Source organism: Amblyomma mixtum, chromosome 1 (assembly GCF_055824585.1).
Source record: "Amblyomma mixtum isolate Tamu chromosome 1, ASM5582458v1, whole genome shotgun sequence".
Lineage (NCBI taxonomy): Eukaryota > Metazoa > Arthropoda > Arachnida > Ixodida > Ixodidae > Amblyomma > Amblyomma mixtum.
In genome coordinates this window covers 304,650,933-304,671,517 of record NC_143012.1, presented here as the reverse complement: position 1 = coordinate 304,671,517, position 20,585 = coordinate 304,650,933, and the positions used below count along the sequence as shown (strand labels likewise).

At 44.7% G+C, this 20,585-nt stretch overlaps 1 protein-coding gene across 4 annotated transcripts in view; it reads right to left on the bottom strand.

Moving 5' to 3' along the window:
• The window catches only part of hiw (MYC binding protein highwire), a 131,513-nt gene that overhangs the window by 31,077 nt on the left and 79,851 nt on the right, over positions 1–20,585 (bottom strand). For 2 of the 4 annotated variants that reach the window (XM_089566700.1, XM_089566702.1), the window contains 15 exons: positions 18,904–19,075; positions 18,633–18,808; positions 18,178–18,294; positions 17,717–17,851; positions 17,429–17,651; positions 15,670–15,794; positions 13,531–13,730; positions 10,543–10,661; positions 9,633–9,716; positions 8,752–9,286; positions 6,210–6,342; positions 4,457–6,113; positions 3,910–4,106; positions 2,721–2,879; positions 399–743 (listed from right to left, as the gene is read on the bottom strand). In XM_089566700.1, the coding sequence (XP_089422826.1) occupies positions 399–743; positions 2,721–2,879; positions 3,910–4,106; positions 4,457–6,113; positions 6,210–6,342; positions 8,752–9,286; positions 9,633–9,716; positions 10,543–10,661; positions 13,531–13,730; positions 15,670–15,794; positions 17,429–17,651; positions 17,717–17,851; positions 18,178–18,294; positions 18,633–18,808; positions 18,904–19,075 (4,377 nt within the window). The remainder of the gene's footprint in view (positions 1–398; positions 744–2,720; positions 2,880–3,909; positions 4,107–4,456; positions 6,114–6,209; positions 6,343–8,751; positions 9,287–9,632; positions 9,717–10,542; positions 10,662–13,530; positions 13,731–15,669; positions 15,795–17,428; positions 17,652–17,716; positions 17,852–18,177; positions 18,295–18,632; positions 18,809–18,903; positions 19,076–20,585) is intronic. The other 2 variants (XM_089566701.1, XM_089566703.1) reach the window with 1 other exon arrangement.

Sequence of the window (20,585 nt, the reverse complement as noted above, 5' to 3'; positions counted from 1 at the left end):
TCGAGCCAATCAGCGAAGAGCGAATGCGACATGCCGCAAAAGGTGACACAGGGAGAATACCACCCCTGAAGTGATTATGATGCATGCAGAAAAGACATTTCCCTTGCTAGCAAAACCGGAGCCAGTTCATTCACTGACCTATCGCAGTATTTTCTTATGTGATAAGTCACACACATTTCCCAAGGTCCTAGTATTTGTGTTTGAAAATATTTCTATTTGTTATCTTTACACAGCTGAACAAAGATGTGAAGCAATTGAGGTTTATTGGGTTCTGACTTAGTATACACATTACAATATTCTTTAAATGAAACGATGGCACATCAATTGTCTCAGTGAAACAGAGAGTTTAGCTATTTGGTACATTGTCTCAACCAATTGTCTCAGGCACAGTATCTCACCTGATGGCCTAACCCGTCCCCTGTTTCTGTTGGTGCAGAGGATGAAGTTCCAGCCACGGCCGGCAGCTCAGAAGGAGCAGTCGCTTCTTCTTCCGAGTGAGACAAGATGCGCGAGATGTTGGAGAATACGTGGCTGCGGTGCAAGAAAGCGTGGTCTGACGGCATGAAGCGCAGGCGCCAGCACTGCATGGCCATCTGCTGCAGGGATGCGCCCGCAGGTAGGAACACCATCAGGTCCGAGATGGTCTGGAGCAGAGTGTGGAAGGCGGAGCGCAGTGGCCCCAGGCATGCCTCGCCCGCCAGTGACATGTCCGACAGTGGATGCTCGCAGGGGGCCTCCTTGTCCTGCAAGTTCCCATCACAGATGTTGTGCAAGTTATTCACTGGTGTGAATAGTTTATTGAAGTTTAACGTCCCAAAGCGACTCAAGCTATAAGGGACGCCGTAGTGAAGGGCTCCGGAAATTTCGACCACCTTGGGTTCTTAACGTGCACTCGCATCGCACAGTACACGGGCCTCTAGAATTTTGCCTCCATCGAAATGCGACCGCTGCGGCCAGGATCGAACCTGCATCTTTCGGGTCAGCAGCTGAGCGCCATAACTGCTAAGCCACTGAGGCGGCTATTGTGTGAAATTTTACTCTAATTAATGCTATAACTAACTGTGCAGCTATCCCCATCACAAGCTCTGCTGCAACACTTACTGCAAAGGTACCATGCTAACACCCTACACGACTGCCCTATGGTTATTAGTTTCAATTTGTAGTAGAAATGACAGCCACATAATAAATTAACAGCAACATCACAGAAGCCCGACTACACGAGAGATGCTGATCTAAACTTGCTGCCATGGTGCTCTTGAATGCTGCATGAATTATGAATTTGAACACCTTAACAGAATGGAAGACCTTGAATTATGAAGACCTCAATATCCTGATGTCCAGAGTGACCATACTGTAACAAATGGCTAGAGTTCAAGGACTGCAATGTAATTACTAGCAATAAGAACCATTGTTAACAATGGCAGCAGAGAAGCTTACCCCCATGCCACAACAGTTGCACCACATGTAACCACAGCAGTGGGATGAGCACGTGTTTCCCAGCAAAATTTTTAAGACTTTAAATGGCGACCATTTTACCAATAAAAGCTAAGAAACATAAATACCCTAATATAACACAGACCCACATATAATACAAGGTGCAATCTGGGGATAGCAAAAATGAAAAAAGTTTTCATCTGCACATAATGCAGGTGTAGACAGCTCTATAAAGGCATTTAATTACATTTTATTTTTGCACATTAGTGCATATTGTCGTCAGGTGTACTATCTGTTTTTTTAAATCTATAATTCAAGGTTTTTGTGAAGACGGAAGGTTTTTATTCTTTTTGTCTGAAGCCACCTTGATGGCTCAGCGGTTATGGTGCTCGGTTGCCGACTCTAAAGACGCAGCTTTGATCACGGCTGCGACAGTCGAATTTCAGTGGAGGTGAAATGCTAGAGGCCCATGTACCGTGCGATGTCAGTGTACATTAAAAGAATCTCAGGTGGTCGAAATTATCCAGAGCCCTTCCCTACAGCGTCTCTCATAGCCTTAGTCGCTTTGGGCGTTACACCCCATAAAACCAAACCAATCTTTTCGTCTGCAGTGAACTAAATTCTAGTTCAATATGACTTAATCCTATCTGAAGTGAAACAAGTCGAAATTCCTACAGTGTCTCTCACAGCCTTAGTCGCTTTGGGCGTTACACCCCATAAAACCAAACCAATCTTTTCGTCTGCAGTGAACTAAATTCTAGTTCAATATGACTTAATCCTATCTGAAGTGAAACAAGTCGAAATTCCTACAGTGTCTCTCACAGCCTTAGTCGCTTTGGGCGTTACACCCCATAAAACCAAACCAATCTTTTCGTCTGCAGTGAACTAAATTCTAGTTCAATATGACTTAATCCTATCTGAAGTGAAACAAGTTGAAATTCCTACAGTGTCTCTCACAGCCTTAGTCGCTTTGGGCGTTACACCCCATTAAACCAAACCAATCTTTTCATCTGCAGTGAACTAAATTCTAGTTTAATATGACTTAATCCTATCTGAAGTGAAACAAGTCGAAATTCCTACAGTGTCTCTCACAGCCTTAGTCGCTTTGGGCGTTACACCCCATAAAACCAAACCAATCTTTTCGTCTGCAGTGAACTAAATTATAGTTCAAAATGACTTAATCCTATCTGAAGTGAAACAAGTTGAAATTGAAGCTGCCCGTTCTCAACACTATGACACTTCATTGAATTTCATAGAGAAAGCATTCGTAGAGCATGAGACAGTACCTGCTCAGAGAGCTCCTTCTTGTGTCCTGCGCCTTCTTTGCCTTCAGCCTGTTCATCGGACCTCTCAGCTGCGGGAGGAGACATGGCAGCCACCAGGCACCACAACAGATCGTGCAGACAAGTGGGCTGTGTGACGTTGCGCAGCAGCCAGTTGAAGGCCTGTCAGTGAGACAAGCCTAGTTAGTCTCTCACTTCTGTGAGGCGCAGGTCATGGCATTCATGTAAATTTTATCTTCCACTCCAAAAACAGTGCTTTCTACTCATGACAGACAGAAGCACGCACATAAAAAAAAAAGTTAACGCACAAAGTGTGTCATCATTCTGCTGAGCCCAACTGCATTGCTAGTTAGGAATTTAAAATGTCTAGAAAGGCTTGAAGGCTACACACAAGAAGACTAAGCAAGGAACACAATACAGCACTGGTAGTTTGCTTACAAAAAACAATGAAAATAATAAAGAAAGAGGACAGAAGTAACCACATACTTTGAGATTTCGGTTTCAATCTTCCTCAAGGGCGAAGTAGTGGTTATGATAGCTTACATTACCTATCAAAAATTAACTGCCATTACACGTGCAATCCCTGTTAAAAATGTGCTGACAAGTTTGCAACTGACCTGTACAGTTTCCAGGCATCGCTAATGAGGTTCCTGTGTTACTGTTACAGCTTCAGGATTACAGAAAAAGCAAAAATAACAGTTTTCCTCACTACATAGGACTTTAGAACCGCAAAAACACCACAGATGCCGCAGAACATTTTAGTTAATCACAAAGTGGTCTGCATACGTTTGACAAAACATCTTGTACCATTAAGCTTACAAGGGGCCCATAAAATGCATAGCTACATGACATACATGAGCAAATAAAGCAATGAAAGGGGATGGTTCATAATTTATTACTTACGTATTAGGCGCCACTTGTTTACAACCTGTGACCAGGACAACAAAAGAAGGCATGACACAAAGTAAATGCATCATGCCACTTCCACAATTTTGCTGCCCCAGAAACAGGCTGTAAACGCATAGCGCTCGGTACCTAAATTATGCACGAGTATCTCAGTACAGCAACAAGGCATTTTTGGTGCACCAGGCAACAATCCATACTGGTTTTTCTTCAGCAGTTCCTTGAACTGACGAGTATATGTAGCAGTGCAGGATAAAGTAAAAAAAAATGTGATACAGCACAAACAAACCTGCATGGAATAGATGCGACATGTAGCTTTTCTCAGTGACTGCTGAATAGCGAACCGCATGCTCTCGAGGTCGTGCCGCTGAAGCACGAACTGCATAACTGGTCGCTGAACAGTCAGGTCTGTGGCACAGGCTTCCGGCTCCACTGAGACCAACTTTGTAAGGGCTGCTGATGGTTGGCACAGTATGGATGACATGCCTGCAGCAAAGAACTTTGTTGTCTCGGGCATGTGCTCAACACAAAAACGCCAGGAGTCTGGCCCCATGCTATGATGTTAGTAGGCTGGTAATGAACCCTATTTAACACTGCTGATTTGATCACAGTGCAGTAGTTAACACAGTCCCATTAAGATACCTAGTAAAGAACGACCTGAATTAAAAGCGATCATATTAAGGTGCATAATCTTTTTCAATTCTTTGCGGTCTCTGCTCACTAACCATTGTAGAAAGAAATGATGCTACTTTTGCTGATCATGCTCAATTAAACATAAAAAAAGCTGGCCGCATGAATTATCCTCAAGTTGTAGTGAAATGGGAGCTTGCACGCACCTTCACTCCCACTGCTGTTGTTCCTTTTCCGAGGAACGACCACAGCACGTGCCTCCTGGATGGCTACTTCTGCTAGGTCCTTCTCTGTCCAGTCCAGGTGTGTCAGCCCTACAGAAACTGACCGATGGAACATCCTGCCCCCAGCCTTTGCTCCAACTGCTGGACAGAGTCCGGCCTCATCACTCCTTTCAGCTGCAAAGTTGTCTTCCACAGCCTCGTTCCCATTGAGGGCTGCCACCAATTCAGCGTCAGCCTCAGCGGTTTGAGAGCTGGATGTGCCTGGCTCAGAGGGCACAAGGTCCTCTCCAGAAGACAGTGCATCCGCAGAGAGGCCCAGTGTGTTGAAGTACTGAATGGGACCAGCCACTGCAAACTGGTTAGAAGGCAGCAGCGTCTCTCCTTCGGCCAAGCTTGGCAGCCCACTGCGCCTAGACCTCATTCCCGAGCTGGACAGTTCCAGCAAGAACATGGCATTGCTCTTCATGTTGTGATGAATTGTGTCCTGAGCAGAAGGTGCAACTCTTGCTGCCGCAGAAACAGAGCCACTGCGGTGACGGCCTCCAAGAGAAGAACGCTGTCCCCCGCCTGCCTGGCACAACTTTTCACGACACCGCTCACACAGCAGGTGCGAACTGCTACTTGAGGGCCCGCCATCACCACAGCTGCCAGTCCAACTATTGCAGAGAAGGCCATTGAAGTTCTTTGTGGCAGCACCGTCCCCGCAACCAGGATGGGGCTGCCTGATCTGGTACGAAGATGCTGGCACGAAAGTGAGCCCACACAGCTCACACACCGATTCTTTCTCGCCAACAGATGCTTGGCTGTTCACCACTGCCGACCGGTAGCCACGCTTTTTCTTGGTTTTTCGTCGCTCAGAACCCCTGACGAACGCCTGCCCGAGGCGCTGGAATGTTTTGCTCGTGGAGAAAAGACTCGGAAGAACCACCTGCTCCTTGATGGCCTGTTTGCACACACTGGTCACCTGCTCCCAGAGCAGGACAAGGAAACGTAAGGCTCGAGGCAAGTCCACAGTCACGTCTTCTTGACCAGAACCTCCTTCTTGTGTGACCTGGTCAGACGTTGTGGCTGGAGCAAATGCCCTCTTTGATTTAATGTTTTCGTTCAGTGGCTCGTTGGACTGCAGTGTCTCTAGCTGCTGCAGCTGCAACAAGCTCGGGGAGGTGACCTCAACGGAGTGTCGGAAACGAGCTTTCTGCTCCTTTGTCGGGGCTGCAGCTGGCACGGTTCTCTTGGTGATGCTCTTACGAAGGTCTGGATTAAACTTCAGGTACGAGGCGCAGGCCATGGCATCATGAACAACCCCTTCGTGCCAAAGAAAAGCACAAAAGACTGCCCTCAGACACTCTGCCACAGATGGGGACAGACCCTGCCGGAAGGGTTCCGTAGCAGCGGGGCGTTCCGTGTGTTCCGAGTGGATGCGCTCTCTCTTACCGCGAAGCACATGTCGCGTGCCGCCTGCACTGCTTCTTTCCCGGCGTGACATTTTTGGGGAAATACGTGGACTTTCTTCCCGGCTCGAGTTACTGCCAATGCTGAAGTGGCCCTTCATGCTAGCATTAGTCGCTCCTCCTTCAGGACTGGTCTGGGTTCCCGTTTGAGTAAATGACTTCAACGACGAGGTTGGTGAAAGGCTCTCCTTTAAATATTAAAAAAAAGAAAAAGAGAAAAAGTAGTAAGGCTCAATGTCTGCTCAACATGCCACAACAATGCAAAAGAAGTTAGTGGTGACTACCTTTTTTGGCGTGCCAGGAGTGCTCAGAGGACTGTCTGTGGTACGTTGTGTAATACAGCCGATGCAGCCTGTTGCTGATGTGTCACGAAGCTCCCGAAAAAAGCTGCCCAAGTGAGAACTGACGCTGCTTTCACTGCAGTAAGACAGAGAAAACGTGTCAACCAAGAAGGACAACTTGCACATCACAATCAAGTACAACAGCCTAAATTTCACTGAAATCTACAGAAATTTTTTCTATGCTTCACTTGGCAGTTTAACCTTGTAGATTTGATACACACATCTAAGAGAAAAAAAGAACTTTTCTATGAACCAGATTTCAATCATGTTTTTTTTTTCATGTAACCCTGACACAGAAGTAATAAATAAAATAAACCACTAGGCTTTCACAGTTATACTGACACTATACAGAGAATAATGCTCAGTATTTTCTTTGTGTTCAAGGGGATGCCAGGAATGCATCAACAAATGATGATCATAGTAAAGTCTGCTCCAATATGTTAATGTGAAATGCTTGCAGAAGCCAATGCAGTGTTTTAGACAAAATTTTTCCACCTCAACTTAGCCAAGCTCCAAATTAAAATGTCCCCAATTTTGAGTGTGATGTATTTATAAAGCCATTCCATGCATCCATTTCATACAAAGTAAAACACATCCACTAATGTTGAAAGCCATCTCAGTTTGTCATGCGTTTTTCACTAAGAAAATAATAATGATATATAAATGAACTGTTTATGAGAAAAGGAAGCCGGAGTAAAGGTACCACTCTTGATGGACACCTCAACCACACCATGAGGGAGAGAAAAAAGGGAAAGGGAAAAAAAGAGGCACCACAGCAGAGAGCTCCGGATTAATTTTGGCTACCTGAAGTTCTTTAACATGCATTGACACAGCACACAGGCGCCTTTTGCATTCTGACAAAACTGCGCATAGGCCAGTAACTTGAATGCGAATCCACCAAATTCCATGGCTCGTTTTGACCAGTGGTATTGATCGGTGGTGCAAAAAATTGCTAGCGCTAAACTATGAATAAGTCTACGGACGTTTCCAGATCGTGGAAGAAATGCTGATGCGTAAGTTAACCTGCTCTTGTAATGACTGGTTTAGCGTCAAAAAGTGATCCATGTGCCCCCATGTGCACTAAACATGAAATGAAAGAATGAAATGAATGACAAGACTAGCACTTTAGCCACATTCTGGGCTTTCAGAGGAGACACACAAACTTAAGAAATACCGTATTTACTCGCATAATAGGCGCACTTTTTTTCCAGAAAATCCGGCTCAAAGTTCGGGGTGCACCTATTACGCGGGGTAAAATTTCCGGAAATTTTTCGACTCGCAAAATTGAACACACCGCGTAAACGCACTCGTGTACGGGCCGCACCCCGTTTTCGCGAAGAAAATGTTAAAAAAAAAAAAAAAGATCCGTGTAAGGGTCGCACCGAAACTTTCCACGACACACGCGGGAATAGCCTTTGGAATGCACGCGCCAAGGCCTCCGCGATCGGCTCCGGCTGCGCGCAACGGGCGCTTGATCGCGGAGGCCACACACGCGCGCAGGAGCTTCCAGACGCCGCCCACGGAGGGCGCCCAAGGCCAAGCTCATCATCATCATCATCATCGTGTTCCTCCGCCGCGAGCTTTCTCTATCTATATCGCCATCAGCATCTCCAGCTCGTTCTTTTTTTTTTGTTGTTGCTTTCAAGTGCCGGGATTTGCGGTAGCGCGATAGTTATCGTGGTTTATGGCTTTGCCGCGGAGCATTGATGTTTTAGCTCGACGGGCAAGCACCTTAACAGCTACACGGCTGGGAGTTTGCTCTCGAACGCGGCAAGCCAAGCGTGTGCGGCAGGTCAGAAAATACGACGCGGCCGAGAAGTGCGGCAGTTGCGACTGCGGCGTCCCTAAATTTTCGTACGCGACTCCAAGCGCCGAGGTTTTCATGGGCCTAAGTCGGGAACGTTTCCGGCTGGAGATGAAGCTTTCCAAACAGACGTTTAAAGTGAGCATCCCTGAAAACTGTGTGCGGCTGTTCTACGCGATGTCGTTGTACGTGCTGTGGGTCCGCAGCAGCTGCGACGGCAGCAGCACTAGTAGGGACTAGTAGTCAGTTCAGCAAAAACTTTGTTAAAATAAAGATTGGGAAACGGGGGGTGGCGAGGCGTCGGCTTGCAATCGTGTAAATACAGTACTGATCATAGTGCCAAGTTCGGGGTGCGCCTATTATGTGCGGAAATAAAAAAATCTGATTTTTCACGCCCTAACTAGGGGTGCGCCTATTATGCGAGTGCACCTATTACGCGAGTAAATACGGCACTTTCAAGATATGAGTGCTCGTGTGTATGTGCCTGCAGTGAGTTTTTGAGCCCTGTACTTCTTTATGAAAAGAAAGAAATGGGGAGGGGGGGTGCAATGTTTGTTTAGCCTGTTCAGCATTTTTTATAACACTTACCACATGATGGACAACCCAAAGAACTAAAGGAGGACAAATGACCAACTCTGACATTTAGCAAAAATTTGAAACAGAGGGACAAAGAGCACATACCTCTGAACTGATGCTCTTCGTGGGGATGAGATGGCATGCTTGGAGAAGGACCCCGATTCGCTCAGACTCCCTTGCGATGGGGTGGTGCTTCTTGTAGTCTCGGCGTGGGCCTGAGACCCTGAGTGGCCAAGTGCATTTTCTGAGACCCCCAGTACAGAGTCTGAGTATGAGCAGGGAACCATCACACCAGGAATGGGAACCGGGCTCGACGTTGCTGGCTTAGAGTTTGCCGACGATCGCCGCCGCCGAACTGGTGGTGTCACCGGTGGCGTTCCAGGTGGCGTGACGCCATTGCCATTAGCTCGACTTTCCCCAATGGCACGAACCAGGTCCCTCACAGAGACCCCCCGAAGCTCAGGTGGAACTGCTCGTGGAGGAGGTGGCGATGAGTCTGCGCTTGTGCGCCTGCGAGAGGTAGGCTGAGTGGATCCACCCGCAACAGAACCACTGGAAGTGGGAGCCTCAGATCGCTCGGACGCTGGCCCGGTGTGCTCAGAGTCTGCTAGTGCATTGGTAGAAGTAGACGGGGTTGATGCTGAAACGTGAGAACAAAAGAGAAACTCTGAGTAAAATGTAGTCATTTGTTCTATTTTACTAGCATCAAGAAGGCAATAAGTAGGCATGAAAAAATCCGTAACAGTGTAACTTCATATGTTAGGCCAACTAGTCTAACAACCAGTAGCTCCCATTACACCTGCATGATAACGCTCGAAGAGCATCAAGCATAAATCAGACATAAAACATAAGCTGAAGAGCATCTGCCAACGACTCTCGAAGGGAACTTAACATATGTTTGTATTACAGTGATCCAGCAATAAGCCAGTACAAGATATCTAGCATAGTAATTGAAGAACTGTGTCATATGCAAACTTGAGATTTACCTGGAGATCCAAATACAAAAGGACTAGCTGATCCGGATGAGCCGCCTTCCGGGTCTGAGGTACCACTCCCGAAGGTAAACAGACCTAAACAGACAAATGAAATTGAGTAAAGAATGCACAGGCTGATAAGAAACAATGCACCGTCTATGGTCTGGTCAACAATAAAGTCACAGTTTCATAAGGCTGCTTGCTACTAATGACAGACAAGGAACAAAATGGCATTCCAAAAGTTTTTATTTCTGAAGCCCTGAAGAAGGTGAGAAAAAGATAAATTATATATGAACTTTCAGCTTCGAATGAAATGCAAGCAACACAACTGCAACAGGAACAAATCGAGAAGACGACAATAGTTGAGGTAGAGCGAATATGAGACCACTTGATATTCACTTCTAAGTCGCGAAGGAAGTGTTAATGAATCCTGCCTTTATTTGCTCTCCACCAGCTGTTATTTTGGGATTTTCGTTTATGTGTCACTGTAATCCTGCTCGCATTTCATTTGACAATGATGGTAGCTAGTGAAATGTTACTGTTTTGTACTATTGAGTCTATATGCCAGAGTTAGAGAAACAGCAGACAAGGATGGCAACCTTGGACATGCACGGAATAGCACCTGTTGGGATTTTACCCAACATAATTTTCCTTTCTTGTTTTTGTGTTTCAAAGCCATTCGACCCTAGCATGGCTGGTGCCAGTAAAAATAAAGGTCGTGAAGCTGCATGTTTCTTGAGGTACCTGATACAACAGTTACTGAACGGCAGAGTTACGTAAACACCTGTTTTGCACAAAGGGAGCAGCATTTTATTTCAGGAAACATTGGATTCTACGGTCAATGGATGGTTTGAGTAATGAGACAGAGAAGAGCTCTTTCTCGGCCGCAAGAATGCCGTGACTAGCTGCAAGTAAAACTTACCCTGCATCGCACCAGCATTTCCAGGTGCTGCTCTGTCAGCACCCATAGAAGCAGGTGTGCAGAAGTTGTAGCCACGTGAACGCGCACTCGCTGATGATGCTGCAGCACCTTTTGGACACCTGTGGAACGATTGTACTAGTTACGACAATTAACCCACCTTTACTGGCAAGACCTTGCCATGAGCAAGAAAAAAGTTGCAAAAATACACGGATTACACTAATAGAAATGGGTAGCTTTACACATATCAATGAGTTCACAATCAGACAACTAATAATACACCATTAACCACAAAGGACAACACTAAGGACTGCACAACACAACAGCCATGTTGTGCAGCTCTTAGTGTCGTTTCTTTGTCATTATCGCGGTAGAATTATTAGTCACAACTCTGCACCTGCAACAAAAGCAAGAATGATAGAAGGACGTATTAAAAGCTGTAAATTCTTCAGCATAATGCAGCATTTGTTTTGTGCCGCACCCAGAAAAACAGACAGCATGGTAACTACAAATTCATTCCAACAAATGTGCAGCTGATCTTTAATAACAAAATTCAGTTTTGCATAGAAACTACTTGAAGCAAAGAAAGCAGTAGACACCTACTTGCTTGCTTTCACTCTTAACTATTGCTATGGATTTTACATTCATTAGACGACAAACCACGAACTCATTTACTTTTTCTCTGCTTGCACAGAAAAGGGAAAATTATAACCTGGGTCATGCAAAAACTGCATGTGCCGAGGTTGTAATCTTTAAAGGGGGATTTTAACTGGTGACTAGCCATGCAGTTAAGGCCGTCCAGCAATACAAAAAAACCAAGTTCCTCACCTGTAATCACCAAAAGGTTAAGGATTTAGCCTGACAGCCAGTGAATTCCTTCCATGAGCCACTGACCTTATAAGTATGAGCTCGCTAGTGTACTCCTACAAGAGCCAAAATGGGAGGACTTTCTATAGCAATTACTTTCCTAAATTCTTAGCTTTCACAAAACTAACATTTTGAAGCAAGTGTTTTTCAGTACCTCCTGAACATTTTTGCGAGAAAGTTCTACATGTCAAGTGACATTTAAATATCACTGGCTGGCAGTGGGCATAAGTAAACTTTTAGTTGCAATTCCCTTTATAGCTGCTAATGAGGATCTACCAACATACAAAGCCACACATGGTATTTACGAAGTTCATAGTAAATTCTTAGCCCACATGTGAGAAAAACCTTTCAAGAATTACGCCAGGAGTTACACAAAGTACTAATTAAAGTTTAGTCATGAGAAAGTCGTCTGTAACCACAGATGCAAAAAACTAGTATGGCTGAAGTATTGCATTTTCTAGTCAGTCAATACATGCAACCATTGCTACGAGCTTAATTTCACTACCAAATTCTTGTGCCTGTTCACAAACTCCAGCTGTAAATGAACTTGCTAGAGCATGCCAATGACAAACAAAACACCCATTGCAGCAAGATTCAAGGGCAACGGGAAAGCAAGAAGTAGAAGGAGTTAGGCGAGTCGGTAACAATCCGTTGGAACAAACAGTGCAAAAAAACACAGACTGAAGAAAGGATAACACAGGATGAGTTCTGACCCTCGACTAACTTTATTTGCTATGGTAAACAATTTATACGCATGAGCGGCTGAAATCATAAGGATAAGGTAAGAAATGAAAGTTTACAAACATGCAATATTATACATGGCAAACAGCCCACACTCTCGGTGTCAAGAAATGCCATTTCATTATCGGTTAGGCATATATTCGGTCTCGGTCACGACAATTAACCCACCTTTACTGGCAAGACCTTGCCATGAGCAAGAAAAAAGCTGCAAAAATGCACGGATTACACTAATAGAAATGGGTAGCTTTACACATATCAATAAGTTCACAATCAGACAACTAATACTACACCAATACTAGACATGTCTCGGTCTTTGGTGGTGTGATATGACTCAACCACCTCCCACGTTGTCTTATTGAAGTGCCTATATACCGTATTTACCCAATTCCAACGCGCCCCCGATTCCAACGCGCACCCAATTTACGGCACCAAAAAAAAAAAAAATTTTCAAGCCCCGATTCTAACGCCCGCCCGATATTGGTAATAATAAAAAAAAAAAACTACAAGCCCCGCTTCTAACGTGCATGTGACTTCCACGAATGAAAATAATTTGCAACCGTTTTTATATTTTAAGGGGAGATGCGGGTGAAAAAACCGCGATTTTTTTCGATAAAGTCGATTTTGTATTTTCTTGCGTTTTGTATTCTCCCAAGCCTCTTCTTTTATGTGTAAAAAAATCAAAGCCGATAATCAATGGGAAGTTAGTAAAAAATACAATTAAAGCACTCGCGGTGGCTCGCGAAAGTGCGAATTTGAGCGAATTTCGGGAACGCGGCATTTCGCTCCACGGCGTCGCCCGCTCTTGAATATTCGCGGGGAAGTAGGCCTACCCATCGTCTACGAGAAGCCACTTCGGCAGCGGCGCATTCTTGATAAAAATACGAAAAAAAAGATCGTTTCCCGCCCGAGTCGAGCGTCGCGACTGGCCCTTCAAATCACGTGGTACGATCGGAGCCGTTCCATTGGCTACGAGCATTCCACCGCACGGTCGGGCGCAGACGCTCTTTCTTCGTTCTGCTGCCACCGAGACGTGAACCAACGCTTCTGCCCGGGTTTTTCTCCTATCTCCGCTACGGATGTGACTGAGAAACGAGATTTTCGCTCACGCAATTTCCTGACAAAGCATCAGCATAAAGGAAGACGCCCCAAGCGCAAGCGGAGAGCTCCGGTTACGGGAGGTTCGTCTGCTGCTAGGCGTAACTGCGGCAACGGCGATGCTTCTTGCGGAGCATCGATGACTTCTTCAGTGCGTCTGAGCGAAAGACCGCCCTGTGTCGTCTTCTTTCTCTGTCCCGTGTCCACTGCGGTGTCTAGCTCCTTCAAATACAAGTTTCACAACAGATGAGGCTAAGAAAGAGCAACAAACTGCTTTGCAGTCCAGACCTGTGGCCGCATGCACCAGCTGAGTCGTCGTCGCTGTCGCCCGACTGCATCACTTCGGACTCGTGGTGCAGGTAGAGCACCTCGGGCACAACATGCGCCCCTGTCCGAGCCAGTGTCCATGCCTCACCCTCCGTGCTGAAGCAATGCCTCTGCATGCTCTCCTGATCTAGCCGTAGCCACACCCCCTCAGCATTGCAAACCTAAAGCAAGGGCAGAAAACGACCACTGCAAAAAGACATCACAGCAAACAAGGCAAGAGCATGGTTTAACACGAATGTTCGTTGGTTGGTTGGTATGCGAGGTTTAATGTCCTGATGCTGGACGAGAGCTACATCGCACAGTGCACGAGTGTTTTTGCATTCTGCGTCCATCAAAATGCTGTTGCTTCAGCCAAGATTTCATCCTGCAACCTTGGGCTCAGCAAGCCAAATGCCATAGCTGCTGAGAAACCTTGGCTCTTGACAGAGATGTAAATGAAAGGTTCCTTTGTCATGGAAACTTTTAGATGTGCTGTCTCTCCTTGTTGAATTTATGTTCTCTCACGAGTGCAATAAATAGAAATGCAGTAATAAGTGGCCCAACAAAGTCTTTTGGCTTACTGATGAAATTAGAGGTTTCGGATCACCACACACCAAGCTGACAGCCAGAGAAGATGAAGTTATTGACTGCAGTGACATACAGTTGCATACACCCATAAATACACGTGCAGTAGAGAAAAATTACGTGCATTCCAGCTGATCTACTATTGCACAGAACCCATCACAGAAAAAGTGTAATGACTGCTGTTTTTGCAAACTTAATTTGATAACTACATCAAGCCCACAGGAAGACTTATAAACTGAAGCTACACAGCTAAACATGGTGTACTGCTCCAGTATGCTACATATATACACATAACAACAGCTACATAAGATCTGCTGTAAGTAATGGTTGGATTTTTCGGTTTAAACCGAATAAAACTGATTAAAGGACACTGAATTTAGTTCACAAAATTTGGTTTTAATCGAAAAAGTTCAGTATAAGCTGGCTGCATCTGGAAGTATAAGCTGGCAGTATAAGCAGTATAAGTCATAAGCTGGCTGTTGAGTACAAGTTACACTCAGTCAAAGTTGAAAGTGTGACTTGAAGCATTTTTCCGCTTGTTTACAAGACTCTGCAGACCAGGAAGCACCACCCCGTCACCGCCTGCTAACTAAGCACTGTTTATTCCCTATCATCACCTGCTTAGGGCAGTTAGTCTGTTAAGTAGGTTCATCAACTTAAGTAGGTTTATCAAGAGTATCACATTGAGGCTACTGCATCGACTGAGCTGCAGTTCCATCACTACCATTAACACGCAGACTACGTGATGCCCTGCCCTCTCGCTCAACCTCATGCGACAATCCAAACAAAACTTATCAACCTAGTTCCGAGAAGTAAACTTCCACTTGAATTCTTGTCTGCCAGCTGTCCCATTAAACACGTCACTATTTAATAACTACAAGCACACCTCCAAGTGAAAAATTACTAGTTAATTAGGTTAATTACTGGCAAATGACCTGTTCATACTGAAAAACAAATTCCCTAAGTAACTTTTGATCACACAGAACTACCACGTCAAATCACTGAAAAAAGTCAATAATTCATTCGTCGAAAAAAGTATTTGCTAGAAAAAAAAATTCTGAAATTAACACCGAATAAAAGACTGCCAAATTTTCGCAGCAAAATGAAAACTGAAATGTACAACCCCTAATTATAACGCATGATTTGAAATTATTCAGGTTAAACTTTTGACATTCTGACTGGCAAGAAAAACCCATTCTGAAATAATGAAGATTAACAATAACACAGCTGAGCATAAAAATCAAAGGCTTTGGTGCATACTCACTATTGATTAGAGGTGTGAACATTCAAATTTAAATCGAAGAATAATCCATCAAATAATCTAAGCTATGAATAGTTAGGTATACGAATATAGTGTCTAAGATGGCTAATATGGCTAATCTCATCACGTCACTAATAGCATGTGATAACATCAGCCACACAAACTGTACCAAAAATCCAAAAATCCATGTAAGCTTCAACAGGCAGACTTTCGAAGCGAAGTGAAACTTTATGTGGCACAATAATAATATAAAAAAAATGCAAATGGTGCCTCACTTCTTCCATGGCAATGATTGTGTTGCCCATGACAAGCATCCCAACAGGCGGTGCCTTCAGATTTGGCTTGCTTCGAATGTTATGCCCAGAGGCCCCACAACGAACCACTTGATACATTCCAGGACCTGTGGGTGCAACAAACAAGAAGAACTCGCCAAGTGTACACAAGCTGATAATGTAGTACAGTGCAAATGGAAAAAGGCTCCAACTGGTACATGAGCCTGACCAAATACCCAAGCCTTTCTCCTCACTGGGGGGGGGGATGAACCTGATAATTTAATATCTGTATAATTTGGGCATTATTCTCCACTTCCATCAAGTAAGCTCATTAATTTGACTGCCGTTAATTTGAAAACCCAGATAATTCGAACTGCCGCCTTGATACCAGCCAACGCCCATGTAAGTCTATGGCATCGTAAGCTCGCGAATTTGGACGCTATGGGTCTCGCATCGGTTCATTCGAACGGGCTCTCAAAAGGAAGACATGTCCAGATGACCAGCACAGCAAGATATCGTCGAAATAGCCCTACTCAGAATCTGAATTCCATGCTGCAGAGTCGCTTGTGTACCTCCGACAACAGCGTGCAACGGCAGGCGTGAAACATGACGATGAACGAACGGCCTGTCTCTGAAAACAGTACAACTGCTTAGTTTCGGTTTCGCTTTCCTGAGCTTTGCACCAGCCCGTATCGAGGGTGGCTCAATCAGCCAGCACCACCCAGCCCAATGACTTTTCGGTCGCTGATTGGCACTCCCCCCAGCCTCCCCCACTAATTTTTTTTTTTTCTCTCCCCGCTTCGGTGCCACTGACTGTTTCCTTCACTTCTGTCCACGTGGTCCTGTTCTTCCAGTGTGCAGAAATTGCGCATTTATCACATGCCATTTGCTGTTTGTGCAGTGAAGCCTCCTCACACGCAAAGGTGCCGCATATGATGGGTGCAATGCAGTAGCAGTGGAGCTCCACCGCTACTGCATCGCACCCATCATAAATGACACCGTCCACCGTATCGCACCACGAAGGTTGCCGGGGAGGCCCTTATGATTTTGGAGCAGTTCTGTTTCGACGCTCCTGAAAAACAGTCATTACCCCGCCATTCTTATTTCAAAAGCAGGCACTCATTGCCCAGTCATTCATGAAATAAACTTAGCGTGATGCGAGCAGTTTTTGACAGTTTTTTCGGGGTCAATAAATAATTTGAACATTTTTTTCCAATACCTTGAAGTTCGAATTAACCAGCTTTTACTGCATTAATGAGGTTTTATTGTACTAACGCTGGTGAAAACAAGCTGTGAACACTTGCCATGACATTACTCAGTAGAGTGGAGAGCTGGGCAAGTTGGTACGTAGTGAAATTAAAACCAGCGGAATGGATTCGATGCCCAGAGGCCAGTGGTAGTAATGACCAGGATGTTGCAGTAAGTGTCGTGCATTGCATCCCCAGTGATCGTTATACTAGTACCTTTTCACTGACTCCCTATTTCAGAATGCATATTCACATTTGAAGACAATACAAATCATGAATGAAGATTTAAGAACACCACATGGTACCACTTACAGCACTGGTGTTCACAAACAGTTCATTGTTTTCTGCACACTTGAAACACAAATTTTCTGAGAAAGAATTAACACAGTGCAGGCAACACAAAGGGCACTAGACACAGGTGCAGAAGCATGCCTTCTATGAAAATCGTCGATTACTCTTTTAGAGGAGTGCATTATTGCTGAAACTAGCTATGCTTTTAAAAGCAAACTACTCACCATGCTTCACCACATCGGGTAGCTGTGCTGGTTGTTGCTGTTGCTGCTGATGCAGCTGGGGTGGATGTTGCAGGTGTGGATGCATCTGCTGTTGCTGCTGTAGCTGCTTTTGTTGCTGGTGCTGCATTTGAGGTGGCTGCTGCTTGGGTTCTTTACACTCCTTCTTCTTTGGCGAAAGCCCAGTCTTGTCAGTGAAGAACTCATCTCGCACTGGCTTTGACTCCTGAACGAGTGCAGACGGTGAGCCCATGACAACTCACATAAACGAATAAGCAACCTTATACTCACCTCAAAAGGGACCAGCAGAGTTTTCCCTATGTGCTGATTGTACTGCAAGCACCATGCCTCGGAGTACCCATTCTGACAGTAGGTCTTGATCGTTTCTGGACTTAACCGGACCCAGACACCATCATCGTTGTGCAGCTGAAATGCAATTCTTGTTTGTAGTTTGAGCATCGTTAACGTTAAAGATTCACATGTCCCAGTAAGGATTTGAACAATGTTGCTGCTAGCACTACAAAAATCCAAAGTTGTGCAACTGCAAACTACGGAACCTGTGACGAAATAGGCCACTCGGTCAATGGTGATGCATAATGCCGACTCCAGGAAATTACTGAATATCATCACGAGACTATATAACTAATAACATATCTCCTGAAGCACCAACAGCACTGAACTGTACTGACATTTAAGTAAAATGAACACGCAGCAAAAAGGATGAAAAATGTTAATGCACGACTTGTACTCACCTCATCTACAAAGGTCACTGTGCCGTCCACCTGGACCACACCAATCTGCTTGCTTTGCAAAGATGGATGGCTACGAATGCGTAGTCCGGCACTGTACTTGGCTTGAAACTTGCGCATCTGACGATGGCAAACAGGAGAGAACAACAACAAAGTATGCCTCTTATTAGCAATGACAATCACAGCAACACTGAGCTCCTAATGCAGCCATGCGCAACACACATGAAAGGTCATCTTAATAAGAGCTGTTCGATGGAATCAACTGCTTGCAAATTTGCAGTTTGAACATTAAATGGTCTTGAGCTGATCCAAAAAAAAAAAAGAAATTCCTCAGTTTAATCTGAAACTTATGCATTTTCACGGTGCTAGTAACTGAACTTGGGCACCTCTTTCTAGTCTATTACCAGCAGCTTTCAACCAAAATGAAAATTCACAACAAAGTCATGAGGCTATGTTACCTTGTTCGGTTGGTGGGAGGACTTTTGTGACAGACTTTTGGAAGGAATCACCAAGCCTTGTGGTGGCTCTTTCACTTCGACCAGACGGCACTGGGAGCTCCCTAATGGAAGCCAAAACAGAGAGTCACCAATGCATGAAGTGTGCGAATGGAAGCTTTGAGCCAACAAAGAGCCAGCTGTAAGCATGTTGAAAAATACAAAAAATTAATGCCCCTAGAAACGTCTTGTTTGCGTAAATAATGAGCACTTAAGGTAAAAAAGAATAAATTACCTATTTCAAAGCCATCAATGACGGCATGCAGCAAATACCAGCCGACAGAGCCCGGAGTCCAATTGGCCGTGTATGTGCCGTCGTCATTTGCCCGAACAAGCATGTTCTCAATGAGCCGCTTTTTGGTTGGGGACACATAACGCAGTTCTTCGAAGGAATAGTCCTCGTATTGCTGTGAATGAGATGCAGCGTGTCAGTGCAACTAAGGCTATGTCACACACTCCAAGGGCATTGACCATTTATTGCTTTTTTCTTACTGCACCCTTTTCAGCTCAAAGCATAATATGACTTCAAGGATTTGTAGCAGTGGCTTTTTTAAATGCACTACCCACAATGTAAACACAGTTGACGAAAAGGAGCAAATCTACATGTAATAATAACTATCAAATATTGATTTGAAATGGCACAGACCACTTGTGTCTTTTTTTTTTTGCACACATGCAAGCAATATAAAAGAAAACAGTCATTACACCAGAGAAACAAATCTAGTAATACCTCAGGCCTGAATCTGGAATGGTACTGTGAGAATCATTAGTCTAGGCAAGGGGTTCTCAACCCGAGTTCCTCAGTGTGCTTTTTTTATGTTCCTCGAGCACCTAAATCTATGTACGCATCAGCCCCCGAAGTTTTCTTTTACCCATTTTATTTTGGGACTAATCATGCTGTAAATGCTATATTTTTTTGAGAGCATCTTAGGCAGGAGGAGAGGGAGGCCAGGACACGTGGGATTTCTCAGCACAATTTGAAAACTGTAGGGGTTCCGAGGAGGCTAAAGATTGAGAATCCCTGGTTTAGGGGAAAATTATTTGGGAAGAGGAAGATGAAAGTGAAAATTTAACTCATACTTGAAGAGTAATCATTTCATGCCAGCTAATGGGGCGTCCCTTTTCATTTACTCTTACCAGTACATGGCCAGTCACTTTCCTTTATTATGGAAGAGTGTGTAGACAGCATGAGAGTTGTACTGTAGCAAGACAGCTCAGATAAAGGCTGGAGCTGCAATTGTATTAGAGTCTTTATCACTACAGCCATGCATCTGGGAGAAAAAGGAGCTATAGCTAAAGTTACATTATAAATGTACCTCATGACTTGTGCACATACAAGGTACCCTGTAGTGGGTGATACTCCTAGGATGTTTGACCAGTTATATGTCAACAAGCATGCCTTTTTACCTCTGTTTTCAATCATATGCTCAAGGAAACATACCCATCTCTTCTGATGAAATAAAACTGATCAGTGGTAGCATTATACAGTTAAACATGGATACAACAAAATTGGAAAAAGTCTGCAGCTTTCCGTTGCATGCAGATTTTCATTAATTGCAGGTTTTCATGTGAAGACTCAGAAAAGCAATGCAGAATGGAAAACAAAATGAAAAATAAATGAGTATGAGATCGCCCAGAAACATTCACAGCTAATACCCCCCTTTCCCGGAGCTATAAACATGGAGAACCATTTTGTGATCGCACTATAAAGCGACTGTGGCAGCAGTCACCACCAACTCCCCCGGGCTCGCACTATGCCACTACATGCAGGGTGGGGAGATGGGTGGAGGTGAGGGAAGCGGAAGAGCCTGTCTCTTCCCATGTGTCTCCTATGTTTGTATACCCGGCGCCCATTGCTTTGGGAAACGGGCCCTCGTCTTCCCCTATCGTCACCAGTGCTATCCGTCATCCCCACTC